The sequence below is a fragment of the Leptonychotes weddellii genome, chromosome 5, assembly GCF_054177405.1.
Source record: "Leptonychotes weddellii isolate Sample4059 chromosome 5, ASM5417740v2, whole genome shotgun sequence".
Lineage (NCBI taxonomy): Eukaryota > Metazoa > Chordata > Mammalia > Carnivora > Phocidae > Leptonychotes > Leptonychotes weddellii.
Window position 1 is genome coordinate 150,015,351 of NC_138373.1, and position 18,879 is coordinate 150,034,229.

Sequence of the window (18,879 nt, forward strand, 5' to 3'; positions counted from 1 at the left end):
CCAACTATTCAGTCAAAGGCATAGAAGAAAAAAAAAAATTATACATATATATATGAGTTTTAATATAATTTATATATATAATCTTTATATATTTTATATATAAATTATATACATAAAATTATATATATTTATTTATTATTAAATAATAAATATATGTATATTAAAATTACATTTATTTCATTTTATTTATATTTATTATGTATTCTGTCTATATTATTAATTTATATTATATTAAATATACATATCAATTATATTTTTATGATATTTTATTTTTATTTTCCCATGAGACCATGTCGGATAGCACCCAGACACAGAATAAGATAAACCTGACTCTTACTAGCAAAAAAGATATTCCTTTTACAACCTTTTTGCTTTCTCACCGTTTGGTGCTGGCTGGAATGTCCTCAACAGTTTCCCAACACTTGCTTATCTCCCCTTTAAACGAAGAGAGCAGATTTCCAGCAGGCAATGATTTGAGACATTTTATTTTATTGTATTTATTTTTTATAGTTACCTTTTATTTATAGTGAGTATCAGCTTTTCCATTTAAAGAAGCAATACAAAGATTTTTCTTTTTAAATAAAAGTATTTAAACCAAAAAGTGAATGGATTTGAAGAAAAATATTAAGTAAACAATAACAGAGACGGTACATTGAAAATACATATAGCACAAATGCCCGAGGCTTGAGAACTGTAACTGTCCCAAGAACTCTTCAAAACAGAGACTGACTTGGAGAGAGGTTTCACAGTTTGCCCTGGGACACAGGGCAAGGGTCTGGGCACGGAGCTTGGGTCCGATGCTCAGGCCAGGACTGAGGAGCCTCGTGGCCCGGAACACATGGCGTCGTATGGCAGGAGGTGGGAAGGAGCCAGGTAATTAAGCTCTTTCGTGGTAAGGATCCAAGACTCAGACATCCTCAGGAAAGGGGAGTTTATTTCGGGCATAAGGAAAACAATCTTGAGCGAACAGTCAGCAGCCCCTCTGGCAGCAGGAGTCTGGGTAGCAGAGCCAGATGCCCTCTGCTAACGGGGCTGAACTCCTCCGCAGGTTTCTCCCAGCTCCTTCTCCCGAGGCACCTGCTCCCAGGGACCTCCCTCTTTCCCTGAGTTCAAAAGGCTCAAGACTGAGAGAAATATGATTGGCCAGTTCAGGTCCGGCCTCCCTGATTGGGTGGAGCTTCTGTTCTGAGCCAGTTCATAGGCTGCTTGTCGGCCTATGGGTGGGCTTGTGTCAGGTCCCCACCCAATCAGCTAGGCGCAGGGCCTATAAGTGCAGGCACACCGCGCTCACAGCTTGGTGACCCGGGAAGGCGTACTTTCTGGGCAGCGACTTCTAGTGTGAGAGGAAGGTTGCGGCAGACATCACAGGTGTGATCTGTGCCAGGGACAGAGGGAAGAGAAGTGGAGAGGTGGTGGTGAGCCCCGAGAAGGAAGGGGCCGGCCGCGTGTGTCTGTGTTTGTGTTGCGGGGAGGATCGCCCTGAAAGGAGACGAGCCTCTTGCTGGAATGGGCATTCTGGAACCTAGTGAGCATGGGGCTTCGCCTCTCTGTGTCTTGACCTCAGAGGCGGACGATGCCCCCTGTGTGAAGGTAGCCGGGCACCGGGAGTCCAAGCAAGGTGGTCCCAGATAGTTCATTAATTCATCCAGGGAATATGATGAGGGTGCCAAGCGCACCGTGAAGTGCGGTGAGCGAGCTGCTCTTCTGGGTGCGGGGGTGCCAGCCCCTGAGCTGCATTAGAGATCCCTCCAGTAAAGGTCTAGACTCTCTCTGACAGCCTCAGAACCTGCCACTGGGAGGCGTTTACTTTCCAGCAGCAGGCCTCCCGAGTCTGTGAAACCGCTATGGAAAGATCCAGCCAGTGTCGACTTTCGCCGGGGATTTGCGACCGTACTTGGGCCACAGTGGCAGGGACCCAGGAGCTAAGCATGCCGAGGTCACAAGAGATCCCAAGGGTGAAGTGACAGGGCCGCTTTGTCTAGCCATCCCATGACCCTGAGAACCCCCTCCGGCACCGAATCTTGAAGTTTGGGCACATTCATGGAGGCAGTGTCTCCCTTCAAGGGAAGCAGAACAGACCCTTGAGGCACAAGAGGGTTTGTCACCTAGATGAGGGAGGAGAGAGCACTGCAGGTACAGGGAACAGCATGTGCAAAGGTGTGGGGGCGTGAGGGAGCTGCTGGTGCCTCAGTAGGACCACTGGGAGGGTTCCGGAAGGGAATGTCCCAGCATGATGCTGGAGGAGCAAGAGCTAGGCCAAGAAGTGGTGTGAGGGCAGTGGGGAGCCATGGCAGGGTTTAAACAAGGGGCAGCAGAGCCATATTTGTGGTTCAGAGAGAGCACTCTGGCTGCCCTGTGGAGGATGGGCAAGAGGGGGTGGGACTGGGGCGGGAAACCCAGGGAGGAGGACACGGTGAAGATCCCTGGAGAACCCCAAAAACTCTCCGTGAAGAGTCCTTGCAGGGCTGGGGAGGAGGGATGCTTTAGAGGCAAAAGCCATGGGACTCCACTGCAGATGAGGGGAGTCCCAGTGCCCCCACCCGCTGCAGTTCTTGGCTTGGGCCACGGAACCAGGGAGCCGCAATGACGGTTTTGGAAGTGAACAGCTGAGTGTGCAGGGCTGGGTGGGGGCCCTCGGGGCAGAGATGTCCAGGGGGTAGCTAGACGCTGGGTGACTCAGCAGTGGACGAGCCTTGAGGACAAAGAGCCCTCACCTGGGCCCGGCACAACAGTGGGCAGCGACCTGCCTGGTCATCGGTCTACACTGAGTAAGCCGGGTCCCGATTCTGCAGCTCTTGGAGGGACAGGTAGGCATCGGTGTTCAGGGTCAGGCAGAAGGTAGGGGCCCTGACCTGGCCTCGCCCGGGGAAACTAGCCCAGGGGAAGCTGACCCCCTCCCCGGGGCCAGGGGCTGGGACCTCCCCTCTTGCTTCCCGCAGGGCATGCTCTGGGGGTGGCTGGCTATCCCCCAGGTCAGGCGCTCCTGGGGTGGGAGGCACCAGGGGCTGGGAGGCCCAGTCTCTGGGAGCTCCCTCCTGCAGAGAGGGGGGCAGCTTCTCTTCACCAGCTCCAGCGCCCCCCGGGGCGGGGATAGGGGGGCTGGGGCCACCCAGGAGACCAGGAGAGAAGAGGAGCAGGTCATCCCCTGGGGGGAAGGTGCAGTAGGCATCGTCCTCCGCTGGCGGGGGCAGCAGGGGCGGGAGGAGAGGCCCCTCGGGCTCCCCGGGCCTGCCCTCCTCGGGCTCTTCTGTGCAGGGGTCATAGGTGAAGTACACCTGGCAGGCCTCGATCTCCAGAGCACCAGGGAGGTGGAAGAAGAAGTAACCCTGGTTGATGAAGCAGCTGGTCAGTGAGTGGGCGCTGGTCTCGGTGGAGGGTGAGGGTCCCTTCTGCTGCTGCAGCAGGAGGAGCTGTGTGGCCTGGGCGTCCCGGTCCAACACCTCCAGCGGGGAGATCTCGGCTGCCTGGGCGTTGGGGCTGAAGGATGACGAGGGGAAGGGCGAGGAGAGCCACTTCTGCCGGTAGAGAGAGCAGATGGAACGTGAGTGGGGTGCCTCCCCCAGACTCTCAGAAACAACTCCTAACTACAGTCTACTCAGGGCTGCTACCTCCAGGAAGGCCTCCCTGACTGCTTCCCCCCCCCCCAACCGGCTTGGGGAACACTCGGGGTCAGCCCAGGGAGGGTGCTTCCTGTAGGTGCCCAGGGGATGTGTCGTTTCGATGAGGGACTGTTTCTGGAGCGCCTGCTGTGAGCCTGGCACCACGTTAGGCACCAGGCAGAGGGGGAAAGCCTCCACGCGTCAGGTGGGGGCCAGCACAAGTGTGGGAGTCCACAAACCAGTGTCAAAGCCGAAAGGGCCCTGGAGCCCATCTTGTTCACTTTACAGATGCCCAGAGAGGGGACGTGGCCTTGGTCCTGATCACACAGCCAGCGGTGGGAGAGCTGGGAACAGGCTCCCTGACAAAATCTCTGATGGGCGCAGATGGTCCTGCAATTCTCCACCCCCCGCCCCAGTGCTGTGCGGCCCCCACCTGCCACACAGTCCCTCCGCAGAGAGAAGAAAGTGCCCACCAGAGCACTTCACAGTGGCTCTGGAGTCTGGAGAGCCCAGGTCCTCACTGACTGTGTGACCCTGGGCAGGTCACTGCACCTCTCTGAGCCTCAATTGCACAACACTTAGCCCCCTCTTTCCTAACTTCCTTACTGTGCGCCAGCAGGAGGATGCCAAATAAGAAAATGAAGGCAGAAGTCCCTGGCCCAGGGTGAAAGGCAGACCACCCGCAGAGGCGTAAGGGACAGCAGGCCCTCAGGGGTGTGATGGGGGCCGCGGGTGGTTACAGTTGAGAACCCCAACAGCCCTCTGTCCTGGGAGCCCTCAGCATCTGGACCGGGGGTCCCCTGGGCACAGGGACCAGGCCCGATGGGCTCCTCCCACACTCCTATGCCCAGCAGGCTGAGAAGAGAGGGAGAGTGCAGGTCCGGGGCCGGCGGAGGGGGGGCAGGCGGGTAGGGTCCGGCCCTGGAAGAGGCAGTGGAGGGGGCAGGGCCAGGCAGGTGGTGCTGGGCATGCAACCAGAAGAAGGAGAGACCAGGCCTGCGGCCTGCACTAGTGTGCCAGGGCCTCGCTGGCCCCTCTCAGAGGTGTGCGTGGTCAGCCACTTCCTGGGCCCGGGCCTCCGTCCACAATGCCCTGAAGTGGAGGTGGAAGGCGGGTGCAAAGAGAAATGTATCCCTCTTCACACACATACTCACACACTGGCACACATACGCCCGGGTCCCATGGACAGGGGGGCAGTGAGCCTTGTGGCCTGGTAGCCAGAGGTCCTGGGGAAGAGAGAGAGGAGCAGGCCTCCCCCCCAGATGCAGAGGAGAGGGTGGGGTCCCTCTTGGCCAGCCCCAATCCCCAACCACACTGTGCCTCCCCAGGGCTTCCTTGGGATACCCTCTCCACACCCTAGGTCTGGGACAAGCATCTAGACCTGGGGATGATCTCATGGGAAGATGGAGCGGTTTGTACCTCTCCAGGATGGAGCCCACTCCCACCTCAAAATGTCCTAGTCACATAGAATCAAGAAGATTTCACCCTGGAAGAGGACTAAGGATGCATCTAGTCCAGCCTTCAACCAGGAATCCCTTCTGCTATATTTCTGACACACAGTAAGCCAAGGCTTGCTAGAATGCCTCTGTTGATGGGGCGCTCACTACCTTTAGGGCTTTAGGAAGAATTTTAAGGAGATACGTTCCCCCACATCAAGAGAACTGTAGGTAAGCTATCCCCAGTCTTGGGAGTTTTCCAAAGAATTCCAGAAGGGGTCCTGATCAGCCATAATGGAGAACTCCAAAGCCAACTCTTGACACCTCTGGCCCAGTATGGCTTTCCAGCCCCTCCGTGCTCCTGCTGATCTCCCTCCAGCCCCATCTCATCCTCCGCCAAATCTAGAGAGCCTGGGGAGGGGAAGGTGATAGAAGCAGCCCACCACAACCCCCTTCCCCCTCGACACTTCCTTCCTGAAGCAAGTGTGGGCTCAGGGAGGGGAGACAACTGAGGTTTAATGGGGCTCAGAGTGTTACTACTATCTGGGCCAGCACTTTCCCAGTGACTCCGCATCAATTGATGAGAAGCGGCTCAAGGACTTGTTACCATGGGGGATAGGGTGTGGAGCCCACTCAGGGCTTTCTGCAGTGGGGAGAGGAACCACTGCCCATGAAGAGGGTCTGCACAAGCGGTGGGGGGGGGGGGAAGGGTGTGGAGAAGTGGCAAGTCCTGCTCAGTCAACAGACCGGTGACAGCAATTCTAGCTAGGGCCCCTTGAGCACTTACTGTGCGCCAGGCATGATCTCAGGCCCAACCACACAGTAACACTCTTTCCCTCCCCGAACTAGCACAGAGACATTCCAAAACGCGCCCAAGGTCACACAGCCAGGAAGGGCTGGAGCCGGGATTAAAACCCAGGCAGTCTGGCTCAGATGGGAGGTGCTCTTCAGCCTGAGAAGGCTGGTACCAGAGCTGGGGAAAGGGGCCCCAGAAGCCACTCACTTCGGTATTTGTCTCCTTTCACAAAGTGCAGACCCACTCTTCCTGTGCCCCCACTCACTCACACCTCTGGCCACCCCCCCTGCCAGCCTGAGCCAGCTGCCTGCTTCTCTCCTCCAGCCCCAGACTCCTACCTGGAAATCTCCTCCATGCTCTGACTTCAGCTGGGAAAAGAACTCCGAGGGGTCTGGGATGTGGCACTTCAGAACCTTCTTCAGCCTGAACAGGGGAGGAGCAGGGAGAGAAGGAGGATGAGAAGGGAAGGGGGCCACGGTATCGGCGGGCACCCACAGCCCTGAAGGTAGGGTACAGAGCCACTCCACATTCGTCTGTTGGATCAATACCAAGTGAATTCCCAGTAAGGGAGGGTGCTGGACTAGGTCCTGGGGACATAAGAATGGTGGACAGAGAAGGTCTCTGATCTTAAGGAACTGACATTCTAACAGGGAGACAGACACGAACCAAAGGTGCAACACGACCATTCATTCTATGGAAACAAAAAGCAGAGGGCTGTGCAAAAGAAGGATGTGGGGGTGGGGGACCACAGGAACCAGAGTGGTCAGGGACCACACAGAGCCAGGTGTCTGGAGTAGAGTGAACGAGGAGGCGGGAGGTAGGAGAGAGGCCAGATTGTGTGTCTTCTTATCCAGCCTGTCATGGATGGTGGTTCAGGTTGTGCACTGCCTAAGGGCACCTGGTTTTAGGGGGGTATTGAGTGGGTGCTGAATTCCAGCCCATGCTCTGCTTGCCAAGCTGAGTTCCCCAGTATCTATATGCATCTACCTCAAAATGTGGTCATAGCCTCAAGGCCCCAGAAAGCCTGACTGCCCCCCGTCTAGATGTTCAGGCTCAGGTCGGCCCTCTCCTCCACCCCTTCTGGTCTCCAACCACACCTGCCTCCCTGAACTCTCAGTTGTTGTAATGCTCCTCCCTCCTTCCTATGTAAGGCCTTTGCACACCCTGTTTCTTCTGTTTCTGATGCACTCCCCACCACCTCCACCCTGCCTGGTTAGCTCCTCCTTCAGATCTCAAGGGAGTCCTCACTTTCTTGGGCATGCTTCTGCCAGCCACCCCTCAACCAAGGTTCCTCTCCCCGTTGTCTGTTTCCAATCCATCGAGTACCTTCCTTTACCATCCTATTAGGGTGTGTCATTGTATTTGTGTATGATTTATAAATATCTGCCTTCTCCCACGTGGCTATGAGCTCCATAAAGATGGAACCGCATGCATATGTTTGCCCTTGTCTTCCCAGGCCTGGCACTGAGCTGGCACTCTCAACTAATAAAGGAATAAGCTAATGAATGCCGGGATCTAGAGAGATCCACGAGGACACACACATAGAGACAGTTGGCATTTGCACACATGTGTGTATGTGTACTCAACACCCAAGAGTAATGCTCTGGGGGGGCCTCCATGGGGCTTTCCCTCCCCTGCTCCCCTCAGGCTGGTTCCCTGGGCTTCCATCTTTGGGGTGACAAGGAAAAGCCAGGTGTTAGGCAGGGAAGACTTTGGGGAGGGCGGAGGGAGCACTGGTGTGTGGGAGCAGCCGAGGGCTTGACCTGGCAGGGGGTGTGTGTGTCAGATTGTCAGATGAGAGCACGAAGGAGCGGGAAGGGAGGGCTCTTACCATGGTCCGATGTACTGGTAGTTGGCCAACAAGCAGACCAAGATGATAAAGCCAGAGGCACTGCAGACGCCCGTTATGATGTGGCCAACCCAAAGAAGGGTCAGATTCTGCTTCTCTGAGGCTGCCCAGGGGCAGGAGGAGAAGCAGGGAGAGGGGTTAGAGAGGCGCCCCCGCTCGCCCAGATCACTCCAGCATCCCCCCCGCTGCCACCCTGGTGCTGAGGGACAGGCCGACCTCAGACCCAAGGCCTTCGCAGGTCCCGGCTGGCCCAGCAGACCTGCTGTGTACGGGGCTGACAAGGGACATTGCGTGCCTCATCACAGCAGCCCTGCCGGGGAGCACGGTACCCACTTTACAGATGAGGAAACTGAGGCTTCCAGGTGAGAGCAGCCCACCCCGGCCACACTGCTCACGCTGCAGGGTCACAACGAGTGAGCTAATAATAGCAGATGAGCACGACTGGGGCTGAGCCCTGTACCCCTCCCAGGCCCCCCCCACCAGCTGCCCCCAGGCCACACCCCAGCCATCCCCTCCCATCTGAGCTCCGTCCCACCCCTTCTGACCCTGGTACCTGGCGTCCTGAAGGGCAGCGGCTGACTCCAGGGACTCCAAGCTTTGTGGCTGCCTAGGTGGGCCCTGACCCGCACTTGAAATTCATACAGGGTGCCTGGAGTGAGTGTCTCTAGGGAAATCCATTGCTGGTTCTGCCTGAGGATCAGCACGGAGGCCTCCTGGGGCAGAGACAGGCGGGGGTCTGTCAGAGCAGAGGGGTCTCCACGGCTCACCTCACCTCCCATGGCAGGGCTGGCTGGGAGGCTGAGCAGATAACACCTTCCTTCCTCCCCGCCAGCCACCCTCCTCCCCACCCCACCCCACCCCACCCCCCGCCACTCTCCCCCCACGATCCCTGACTACTCAGCCCCAAGCCCCAAGGGCATCCTGAACCCCTCCCTCTCATTCATCCTCCACACACAAAGCCTGCTGCCAAGCAGCTGGTTTCACCTGCGGAATCAGAAGCGATTCTGGACCCTTCCCCTTCTCCCCTCTCTCCTCCCCCCATCTCAGGTACGAGCTGGTCTCCCAGCTTCCAGCTCAACTCTGCTACAGTCTGTCTATTTGCCACGCAACCAGGAAAAGCGTTTTTCCAGAGACGTCTCCCACCTCTGGATCACTCTTTTCGCTTTTTACCCCCATCCTTCAGACACACAGGCCATGTTATGGCTTCAGTGGCGCCCCCAGTCTGAAGTAGCCTGCCCCAGCCCGTCCCAAATGTGGAATCCCATTTCGTTTCCTTGATAGCCCTTCTCAATATCCCATAGTGTCCAGTCTCCCAGTTTGCAGACTGCCTTCCCACCCGCCATGTGAGTTTCCGGAGCTCCAGAAGCTTGTCAGTTTCGCCCTCCACCCTCTTCCCAGTGGCCAGCCCGCACCCAGCGCCTAGTAAGTACTCAGTAAGTGTTGAATGAGCAAATCCGGGAGTGGGGAAGCGAGTGGGGAAGTGGCAGACCCCAGTGGCTGTGGAGCACACTGGGTTTGAAGCACGGACAGGTGGCTTCCCAGGGCTCAGAGGGTAGTCACCTGCCCCTCAGCTATGTAAACTCTTGCTCTGGCATCTGCCACCAGCTGGAACCCCTGGGTTGTGGGGGGCACATACGGGGAGGGAGAGGCCAGAGCAGGCAGTACAGGAGAGCAGCAGGGGCTGCCCAGGGGCTGCCGTGGCTTTGCTGACATGAAGGATGGACAGGGTGACCCGGACAGCAAAGAGGAGTCCGGGCAGGTGGGAGCCGGGCCATACACTCACCTCCCAGCTCTGGCCCGGGGACCTTGTCCGGGCCTCAAACTCCAGGTAACTTTCAATGTAGTGGGAGGACTGAGGGACTTTCCAGGTTATGTTGCATTTGTGGGTCTCGACTTCGGTGACTTGGAGCAATTCGGGGGCCATCAGGCGAACTGAGGCAGGAGAGAGGAAGGGGGAGTGAGCTCAGGGGATGCTGGGTCACCATGCTGAGAGGATAAAGCTCAGACGCACCCCCACCTCTACCTTTGCACCTGCTATTTCTCCCTCCTGGGTGCCCTCCCCCCCAGAGATCCTGCGTGGAGAAGCCTTCCGCCACCACCCACCACTCTCTACCCTCTCACCTGTTTTATTTCCCTGCCCAGCCCTTAGCCCCACCTGACATATCAAATATCTATTTGGGGTTCTTTGTTCATTTTCTGTCTCCCCCGCCAGACCGGGAGCTCAGTGAGGCCAGGGACTGTGTTCTCCGAGATACCCCTGGTGCCTGGAGCATTACCTGGCACGTCATAGGCACAGGATTAAGTATCTACTATACGAAAAAAGTCAAGGCCGCATCCGGAATGGATCTGAGAGCTTTACATGGATCATCTCGTGTAATTTAATTGAATCTCAGTAACCTTATAGGATTATAAGATTTTATGATTCTGAAGTTAAACTGACCTAAGTTTTTATAATTCTGGAACTCTGTAGAACTACATGAATGTCTATTGAACATGTGCTAAGCGGTTTCTGTGTCTGTCTCACAAACTCCTTGCAGCAACCAGGGTCCGGCAGATAACCGATTCTCCCCATTCTTGATGGGCAAACTGAGGCTCAGATGTGTGAAATGATCTGCTGGGCAGACCACATTCAGTTAAGGCAGGGCTGCATTGAGAACCCTGCCTAGATCTCGCCCTTTCTCCCTTAGAGATGGCCTCCCTTAGAGATGGTCTGGGGTTGGGGCTGGGCACCCAGTCATTCAAAACACCTTCCCAGAGCCCTGCCGGGATGAGGCCTGGTGCTGGGTACTTAGAGTAGAGACATAGGGATGACAGACGCTCTACCCTCAGGGAGCTCACAGCCCAGGGAGGGAGACAGTCCCAGAATCAGGCAGTGAGGACCCTGAAAAAACACAAACACCCTGAAAGAGGAGGTACGATGGGCTGAGAGAGTCTGAGAAGTCCTCCTGGAGGAGGTGACTCTTCACTGAGCCCTGAAGGGTGAGTGGGAACTTTCCTGGTGGGAAGAGCCTTCCTGGCTGTGGCACCCGCAAATTCAAGGGCTCAGAGGCATGGATGGGCAAGCTGAATTCAGAGAGCTGACCTTTGGTTGTGATGGGAATACAGGCCACGAGAGGAGGAGTGCTAGATTGGGAAACCAGGACCAGATCCTGAGCTTTGAATACCAGGGGAAGGAGCCAGGACTACATCCCGAGGGCAGCAGGCAGTGAGAGGTCACACATGGGTATGGAGAGAGACCTGAATGGGGAGGGTCCCAGACAGAAAGACAGGACGGGAGGTTCCTAGCCTGCCCCAGGCCCCCCACCCTTCCCAATTCCTCACTCACGGTTCTCAAAGGGCTTGAAGTCCTGGGTCATCAGTGTCTTCCACCTTTCCCCTTCATGGCACATCACGCTCATGTGGACGATGTCAGCCGCAGTCAGACTCTGAGCCTGCAAGGGAAGGACATGGTAGGGATGGGGGGCGGGGAGGACAGGGAAGAGGGAAGACCAAGACCGCAACAAAAGTGGGGGCCTTCACAAGCCCCACCAGCTAAGACAAGGGTCAGCAGACTTTTTCTGTGAGGGTGCAGAGAGTAAATATTTCTAGCTTTGCACATCAAACGGTCTCAGTCACAGCTACTCAGTTCTGTTGCTGGCTTGTAAAAAGCAGTGAGAGACACCCTGTAGGAGAATGGGCATGGCTGTGTACCAATAAAACTTTATTTATAAAAACAGACAGCAAGCAGAATTTGACCCGCGATCTAAAGTGAAGTGAGCTGCCTCAGAAGGGAGGGAGTTCCCCATCACAAGAGACGTGCAAGCAGGATGAGCCCCCAAGAAAAGGCAGGTCTGGAACTGTACCTGTGTAATAGTTTTGAGTGTCAAAGCCTGTCTCTCCCCATTCCCACATCCTGACTTTTTTGGGAAGGATATGGCCGGGCGGTGAGCATCTCCTGCGGGCAGGCACTGCTCAGGTGCCTTAGGCACTTCTATGGCTGATTCTCATAGCAATCCATCCTCATAATGCACATGAGAAGCCTGAAGTCACACATGTGGTCAGCAGGGGAGTCTGGATTCAAAGCCAGGCCTCTGCATCCACTGCCCCCACAGAGCCGCGGCCCTGGGCCTCAGGTCCTCTCCAGATCTGTGCTCTGGGTTCCAAGAGGGTGTTTTCAGGTGCAGGACCCCGGGCACAGTCCCTCTGACCTACCTGCCACAGGGCCTACCATGAGCAAACCTTGAACCTGATCATCAGAGTCCCCAGAGCTGGGAATAATTCCTCCCTCTCCACCCCAAGGACCCTGCCCCTGCCTGCATCCGGTTGCTCTGGGGGCCTGATGTTTCCAGATAATGATGGTATTATCGTCATTATTAGCATGATCATAGTCGTTGTAAAGATGCCAGGAATACATTGTCCTGGGCTCTTCCTCCGTCCCGGGAGCTCTTCTGCGTGCTGGACACACGTTCTCTCATTTAACTCTCCCATCACCCTATGGGACAGGCACTGTGGCTCTTCTCATCCTGCAGCCGAGAAGGCTGAAGCTCTGAGAGGCTGGGCCTTGCCTGAGGTCGCACAGCTAGGAAAAGGTGGGGCCAGGATCTGAAGGCAGACCCTCTGCAGAGCTCACGGGGACAGGCACAGCTGTCTGGTTCCAGCCGTGTGAGCCCATCTCCACATCCTCCTGCCGCTTAAGAATGGGTACGACCTGATGACGGCTGGAAAATGTGGTCTGGGCAGCCCTGGTGTCCGCCGCTGCCGAGGAGGGCGTGACAGACAATAATCTGATGCACGCCCACATGGACGTGGCCGCACGCCCATGTAGAGGCAGCCCATCTAGAGGCTTCAATTGCAGCTCTCTCCCCTCCCTGGCAGGGCCTCTCTGAGCCTCAGTTTCCTCACTGACAAGAAGGGGACAGTGCTGGGGCCCACCCACAAAGTCACAAGGATCCACGGACTACAAAGTCAAGCGCATGCTCTGTTCTGGGTGGGGTGCCTAGTGCTTTAACCCACAGGACAGCTCTATGAGGCGGGTACCATCATTCTTGCCGTTTCGAGAAGGGCAGCCTAGGACTCAGCAGTTGCCGGATGTCACCCAGCGGGTGTTACGACGGAGGCAGGGCTGGCCCCAGACCTTCAGCTCTGGGATCCGCACTTTTTAGCCCACGCTGCCCTGCACTTGCCAAGGCCTTGGGAAGAGTCAGAGGGGGTGTTGTCATTGGTGGGCGCCCCCCCCACCTGATGAGGAGTACAGAAGTGTCACAGGACCCACAAAGCATGGGGGGAGGCGGTGAAGCAGAGGCAGAACGACCGAGCATCTTGGACCACAGATCCCTCAACCCCCAATCGGCCCTGAGTTCTGGCCTTTGGACGCTGCCCTGCTTCCTTCCACCTCTCTTGCCCCGGGCAGGCTGCTGTGCCGCGGTCTGTAGCCAAAGCCACTGGGCTCGCTGGGCCCCAGCTCTGCCCCTGGAAGGACCCCCCTCTGCACCTGCCCTCCCTGGGGCTCTCTTCTCAGCTCCCATTACTCACATCTGGGGATCCAAGGACCAGGTGACAGGCCCAGAATGCCAGGCTCATCGGGAGCAGCTCACAGGATTTGTTCCAAGGCCTTTCAAGGCAAAAGAACCTCCTTAGGACAAAAGGAGGGACCCCCAGAACCAGCCCTCGGGGTGGCCCCCCATGCAGCAAGGCCAGTCTGGGCGGGGCTCTATGCCAACCTCGGTAGAGACCCCCATTCCCCCACCTGCTTCACCTCCCATCACGAGCACCTCTTCTTGCCCTCCCCAGCCTAGCCCCACAGTAGCCACAGTGATCTTTGAGAAACAAGCAGTTCAGGACATGTTGGCCTCCCCACCTAAAGCCCTCCAGAGTCTTCCCATGGAGCTGGAAGGAGCCTTTGGAACCCTGTGGAATCACCACCTACCCAAGGCCATGGCCAAACCCAAAGGCTCTTTTGCTGTTGCCACCAGGATGTCCAGATCACGGCAGACCCTTCTCTGACTCCCTCTCAGCCCCCATGCTCCCAACCATGCCCCAGGCCCCTGTTCCCACAGCTGCCCTAGGAGTCTCACAAAAAGCTTGGGGAGCCCCCTTTCTGACTGCCCCCTTGCTTCTAAATCGACTCTAACCTTGGCCCATCAGCCGCACAGCCCAGTGTCCCCAAACTACCCTGTCTAGCTCGTCCCCGGCCCCTCCGCCGTAGACTGGACCCCCACTGCTCACTTCCACCCTGGTTCTAGGAATCTAAACATCAGACTCCTACATTTTCCAGACTTCTGTGATACCAAGAGTCTGTGGGTCCTATCAGTCCAAATTCTCAAAGTGCAACATCTTGGAGTCTACCAGTAAGGAATCCCGAGAGTCTAAACACCAGTGATGATAAGAACCACCACCTCCCAATCCTGAGATGCTACTGTTTTGCTGGTCAACCCCACACTCACCGTCTATCCGGATGAGCGTGGATCTTGCAGGACGTGGTCTGCGGGTCCCCATCCCAGCTCCAGACACAGGAGATGTTGGCTTTTGAGTTGTAGAAGCATGTGAGCTTGGAAGTGTCTGCTGACAAGATGAGGCATGAGTGGCTGGCCACGGGGTGTTCACAGCCCCCCAGGGCTCGCCCACCACCCTGCTCCCTGCACCCTGTGCCTACCAGATGAGGAGGGAGACAGCCCTGCTGGGCAGAAAGGAACTCAGTGGATCCATTTCAGAGAGGACAACACTGAGCCCCAGAACCTGCAAGGTCCCGTGGGCAGGCCGAGGCAGAGCGGGCATGAAAAGCCAGTGTCTTCCTTTGGCATGGGGAGACACATGGGTGCAGCAGGGACAGGACAGAAGGGCCAAGGGAGAAGGTGGACACCTGATCTCTGGTCCCATTGCCCTTGCCTCCCTCCTCCCCTGCCTCCTGCCCCTGCTGACGGGCCTCTGCCGAGAAGCAGGGGTCCTGAAAGGGGTTCTACAAGGGTGTTGGCCACCTTCCCAAGAGAAAGCACAGCTATCCAGATGCCAGGGTCCTCACCATTCGCCGCTGTGGATCCCCGAGGGATGGCCAGGGCCAGGAGGAAGACAGGGAGGGACAGACACCAAGACAGACCAGGAGCTGCCATCACATCCATGGGTGGGAGCTGGGGAAGGGAGCCCTAGAGGGAGGAAGAAGGGGAGAAAGCACAAGTGAACACCTGCTCCAGGTCCCTCGCTGCTCCGAGAGGCAGGCTGAGCCCTGCCCATCTCAGGGTTCCCCGTTCTGCTCTCTACCAAGCCAACACCATCCAGCCTCAGGGCCTTTACACCTGCTGGTCCCTCAGCCCCACACATACTTCCTTCCTTCAGGGATTCAGGGAGCCGTACATTGTCAGGGCTGAAAGGGCTCTCTGAGTGAGCCCACCTCCTTGTTCAAAAGCTGGGGAAACTGAGGCCCAGAAAAAGGAAAGATTTGCTCAGGTCCACACAGGGAGGCCAGCACAGAGCTGGGATTAGAGCTCACCTCTTCTCTGCCCTGCTGCCCCCTTAATCACACCTAAAACCCTCATCGGGAGGCTCCTAGATGCCAGGCTGTCTTAAACTCCTTAAATGAAGCAATTAGAACTCTATTGGAGATACTCTTATTACCTGCATTTTCAGGTGGGGAAACTGAGGCACAGAGACATAAAGCAAACTGCCCAAGGTCATACAGCTGGTAAGAGGCAGATGTGGAATCTGCGCCAGGGCAGACGGCCCAGAGCCCGGCAGGGGCTCCTGTAACTTCTCTGACTATATCTTCCCCCACCACCGAGACTGTTGACATGCTTGATACTCATGTACTGATTATGTGCCAGCAATACTCGGGCGTACTGAGCGCTTACGCTGTGCCCAGCACTTTACTACACTAGATCATCTTCTCTTCCCAGCAGCTTGGGGGCTGGGTGCTTGTGTTATCTATCCCCTTACACAGACGAAGGAGCTAAGGCTCTGAGTCATTAACCCCCCCAAGGTCACGTGCGCAGAAGAGGCAGAGTTGGGATTTCATTCCCAGCTCACTCACCCCCAGGGCCTATTCCCTCATGTCCTTCGGCCCTGCCCAGACCCTGTCCTGGGCACTGGTCCCAGAGGTAAGGCCAACAGCCTCCTGGCCCTGGAGTCGAGGAGTCAGGGCCCAGCAAGGGCACAGGCCAACTGTCAGGTGTCTGGCTTGGGTTCGAAAAGGAGCCCAGAGAGGTACCTATGGGCTCCTCCTTGCCTGGCCCACCATCCCCGCAGGAGGGGGAGCTCCCCAGTGGGGATAGGGGATGGGGGCTGGTTGCCCTTTTCCTTGGGAACCCCCCCGACAGCACAGGGCACAGCGTTGGGACCCTCAAGGGGTCCAGCGAGCCCTCCTGTGCCCCCCTACTCACTCAGTCATGGCCCTGGAGCATGGCACTATCCTCTCCCTGGAGGATGTCACCCCAGGCCAGCACCAGCCGGCAAGACAACCCCATGCCCAGGACAGGAGCTGGTATAGAGCCTCAGGATGAGGGGAGGAGGGTCGGGGCAAAGGCGTGCAAGATCACAGGAAGGTCAAGGCCGAACCACAGCCCCAGCAGAGGCATTGTCTAGAATGAGTTCCCCGCCACTCATAGCAGAAAGGGTGCAGCGATGTACATCACGATTGCAAAGGGCACAGGGAGGGGAGCGTGGGCTAGTCCAGACCCGGTCGGGGCAGGGAGGGCTCCTGGCCGGCGCCGAGGCTGCACCCTCCAGCAGAACAGGGCGCGGAGGCCCAGGGAGGCTAAGGAACCTGCTCAAGGCCACGGGCCCAGCCTCAGGGAGAACAAGCAGGACCTCCGAGTTCTAAGCACCGTAGGTCCTGGGTTCTCACGCACACCCACGCACCCTGCCCTTCACGGCTGCACAACCACACTCACTGACTCATGAGGTCCCCACTGCAACCCTGGAAGGTGGCTGTCGTCACCCCCCGTTGACAGATGCCAAGACTGAGCTTAGCGCTGCCCGGGGAGCTGGACTCAAAGCCAGTCATCTGATGCCAAGTGAGGAGATGATAATGACGGGGACAATGATGATGACGATGGTGATGATGGTGACTAATACTCGGCTCTCGTTCTGTGCCTAGGTCCTTAGCACTCAGCAGATATCGCCTCACTTGGTCCCCACAGCAACCCTGGGAGGAGGTACCATTATGACACGTTTTCTCAGATGAGGAGGCCGAGGCCGGTAAGCCTCTCGCCCAGGCCAGAGTGCAGCTGAGCCGGGGGTTGAACCGCGGTCAGTACTGCCTGATTTCCTGCCACCGCCGGGGCTGACACTGTGGGCCATGGGGCGCCGGGGGGCGGGGCGAGGACCAGAGGCAGGAGGACAGCAGCCAGACTGCTGGCCGTGATGGGTGCCATCTCCCCTGGTCCTCCTGGCCACCCCCCCACACACACACACAGGGTGGTGGGCAGATGGGCAGGGGGGCTGGCCTCTTGCTGTTTAACTCCAGGAGCATCTCCCCAGCTGGGCTCGGAATCCCAGCTGTGGGACTAGGAAGGGGGACCCTCAGAAGTGGCTCTGCCCCTCAGCCACGCCACCCCACCCCACCCCTGCGGTGCTCCTAACACCATTCAGGGCAGGAGGCCTCATTCCCCAGGAGAGAGGGCAGCCCCAGAGATGGAGTCCCATCCCCTCCAGTGGTGCCTAGGGACACTACTGACCTGCCCGCTCACGCGGCCAAGGGAGGGACAAATCCAGACTCAAACGTGCAGGTCTGGCCCCCGAACCCAGGGCTCCCGGAGAGGAGGCAACCCCATTTCATGGCCCCTTCCCTCCGCTCCCACCCCATAGCCTCTTAAGGAGCACTTTACACAGGGATGCCTCCCCAGTGTGTGTCCTTCCCCAGTGTGGGTCCCCTTCCACAGCCACCAGGAGGGGGCTCGCGGGTCCCCCCACCCCACATCCCAGTCCCCTCCATCTGGGGCTCAGCTGACCTCCCCCCCAGTCTTCCTGCCTTCCTGCCTCTTTCCTCACCCCTTCTGGGTTGGGAAGCCCCTCGTCCCACAGCAGCTTCCCCAGGGATGGGCTGGGAAAGAGGGGTAGCCCAGAACTAGGGCTATGAGATCAGGACCTGCCTCATCCTTGAGGGATTTCAAGATAAGGCTGGGGGCCGGCAGGGCTCGGAGATGGAAGTTCCAGCAGAATCTCCCGGGGCATCTAAGTGAGAGGTGAAAGTTGTCCCATGACCTTCACTTCCAGCCCCGGGCTGGTGGCAGTGCCGAGAGGGAGCCCCCGCAGGTCGCCGGGAACCAGACGGGGGCAGGGTGAGGGCAAAGTCACCTGGCTGAAACATGGGGCTGCCGCGCACGCTCTTGGGATCTCTCCACTGCTGGGTCCACAGCCATCTCCCCAGGGCCCTGCTCCGACTCCGACCGAGGCAGCCCAGGTAGTAGCTGGCTGATGAGGCCGGCAAAGACTAAAACCCCAGGGCCAGCCCACTTCCTGTGCAGAGGATGGAGGGGGCAAGGCCTGGGGTGGGGACGGGGAGAGAGCAGGCTGGTGAGAAACTCTGAAACTCCTGAAGCACCTAGGGGACCAGATAAAGATCTCCCTCCTCCGCGGCGGGTGTGGGGGGGGGGCAGCGTGGGTGTCTTGGTAGCAGACACACTCACACACGCGCGCGTGCACACGCCCGGTGCCTCTCAGATAGGCGCCTTGCTGCCCATAGGAGCCCGAGGGGGTGCAGCCCCTTCTTTTCCCTCCTCCGCCACCCCAGCCCATCTCACACGGGCCGCTTCAAGCCTCTGACACCTTCATCCAGTCTCACACACACACAGCCACTAACACCCAGGCCTCACACAAACACGTCCTTTGAGGTGTCCCCAGCGCTTCTCACACCTATCCCACCCACCCCTCGCAGACCTCCCTTTTCACCCAGCCTTCCAGGGAGCCCCTTACTTAGTTTAGCATTCGGAGGGGACCATGTTCCAGGGCTCTGCAAACAGTTTGATGGCCTTTTATTGAACATTCTAGAACCTTCCTTTTCCTTTCAAGTCATGGTTCCTAAGCCTTCCCACCCCACCCCCTGCTCAGGACTTTTTTCTCAAATGATGAGAAATTAGGGGCCCTTCTTTAGAAAGGCACACACCTAGTCATGCACAGTGTCCCAGGCCCAGGGGCCCGTGAAGTTCCATCCAGCATCCAGAAGCAGCGGCTCTGCGTTCTCTTTCTCCTGATTTTGATGACCCTGCCTCAGAGGGGGTTTCTGATAAGCAG

The 18,879-nt window shown here is 57.4% G+C and overlaps 1 protein-coding gene across 1 annotated transcript; it reads right to left on the bottom strand.

Moving 5' to 3' along the window:
* Positions 1 to 914: 914 nt before the first annotated feature.
* IL2RB (interleukin 2 receptor subunit beta) lies at positions 915 to 18,066 on the bottom strand. The gene is made up of 10 exons (XM_006742231.3): positions 17,944 to 18,066; positions 14,678 to 14,798; positions 14,103 to 14,217; positions 13,192 to 13,270; positions 11,006 to 11,111; positions 9,464 to 9,612; positions 8,234 to 8,393; positions 7,663 to 7,783; positions 6,170 to 6,254; positions 915 to 3,515 (listed from the first exon to the last, which is right to left on the bottom strand). The coding sequence occupies exons 2-10, from the start codon at positions 14,772 to 14,774 to the stop codon at positions 2,760 to 2,762; spliced, it is 1,668 nt and encodes a 555-aa protein (XP_006742294.3). The 5' UTR covers positions 14,775 to 14,798; positions 17,944 to 18,066; the 3' UTR covers positions 915 to 2,759.
* Positions 18,067 to 18,879: the final 813 nt, after the last annotated feature.

Coding starts and splice junctions, on each gene's coding strand:
- IL2RB (XM_006742231.3), bottom strand. CDS start 14,774: ATGGATGTGATGGCAGCTCCTGGTCTGTCTTGGTGTCTGTCCCTCCCT. Junction 14,218..14,677: donor GGGATCCACAGCGGCGAATG/GTGAGGACCCTG, acceptor TCTTGTCAGCAG/ACACTTCCAAGCTCACATGC. Junction 6,255..7,662: donor TACCAGTACATCGGACCATG/GTAAGAGCCCTC, acceptor TCCCCTGTTCAG/GCTGAAGAAGGTTCTGAAGT.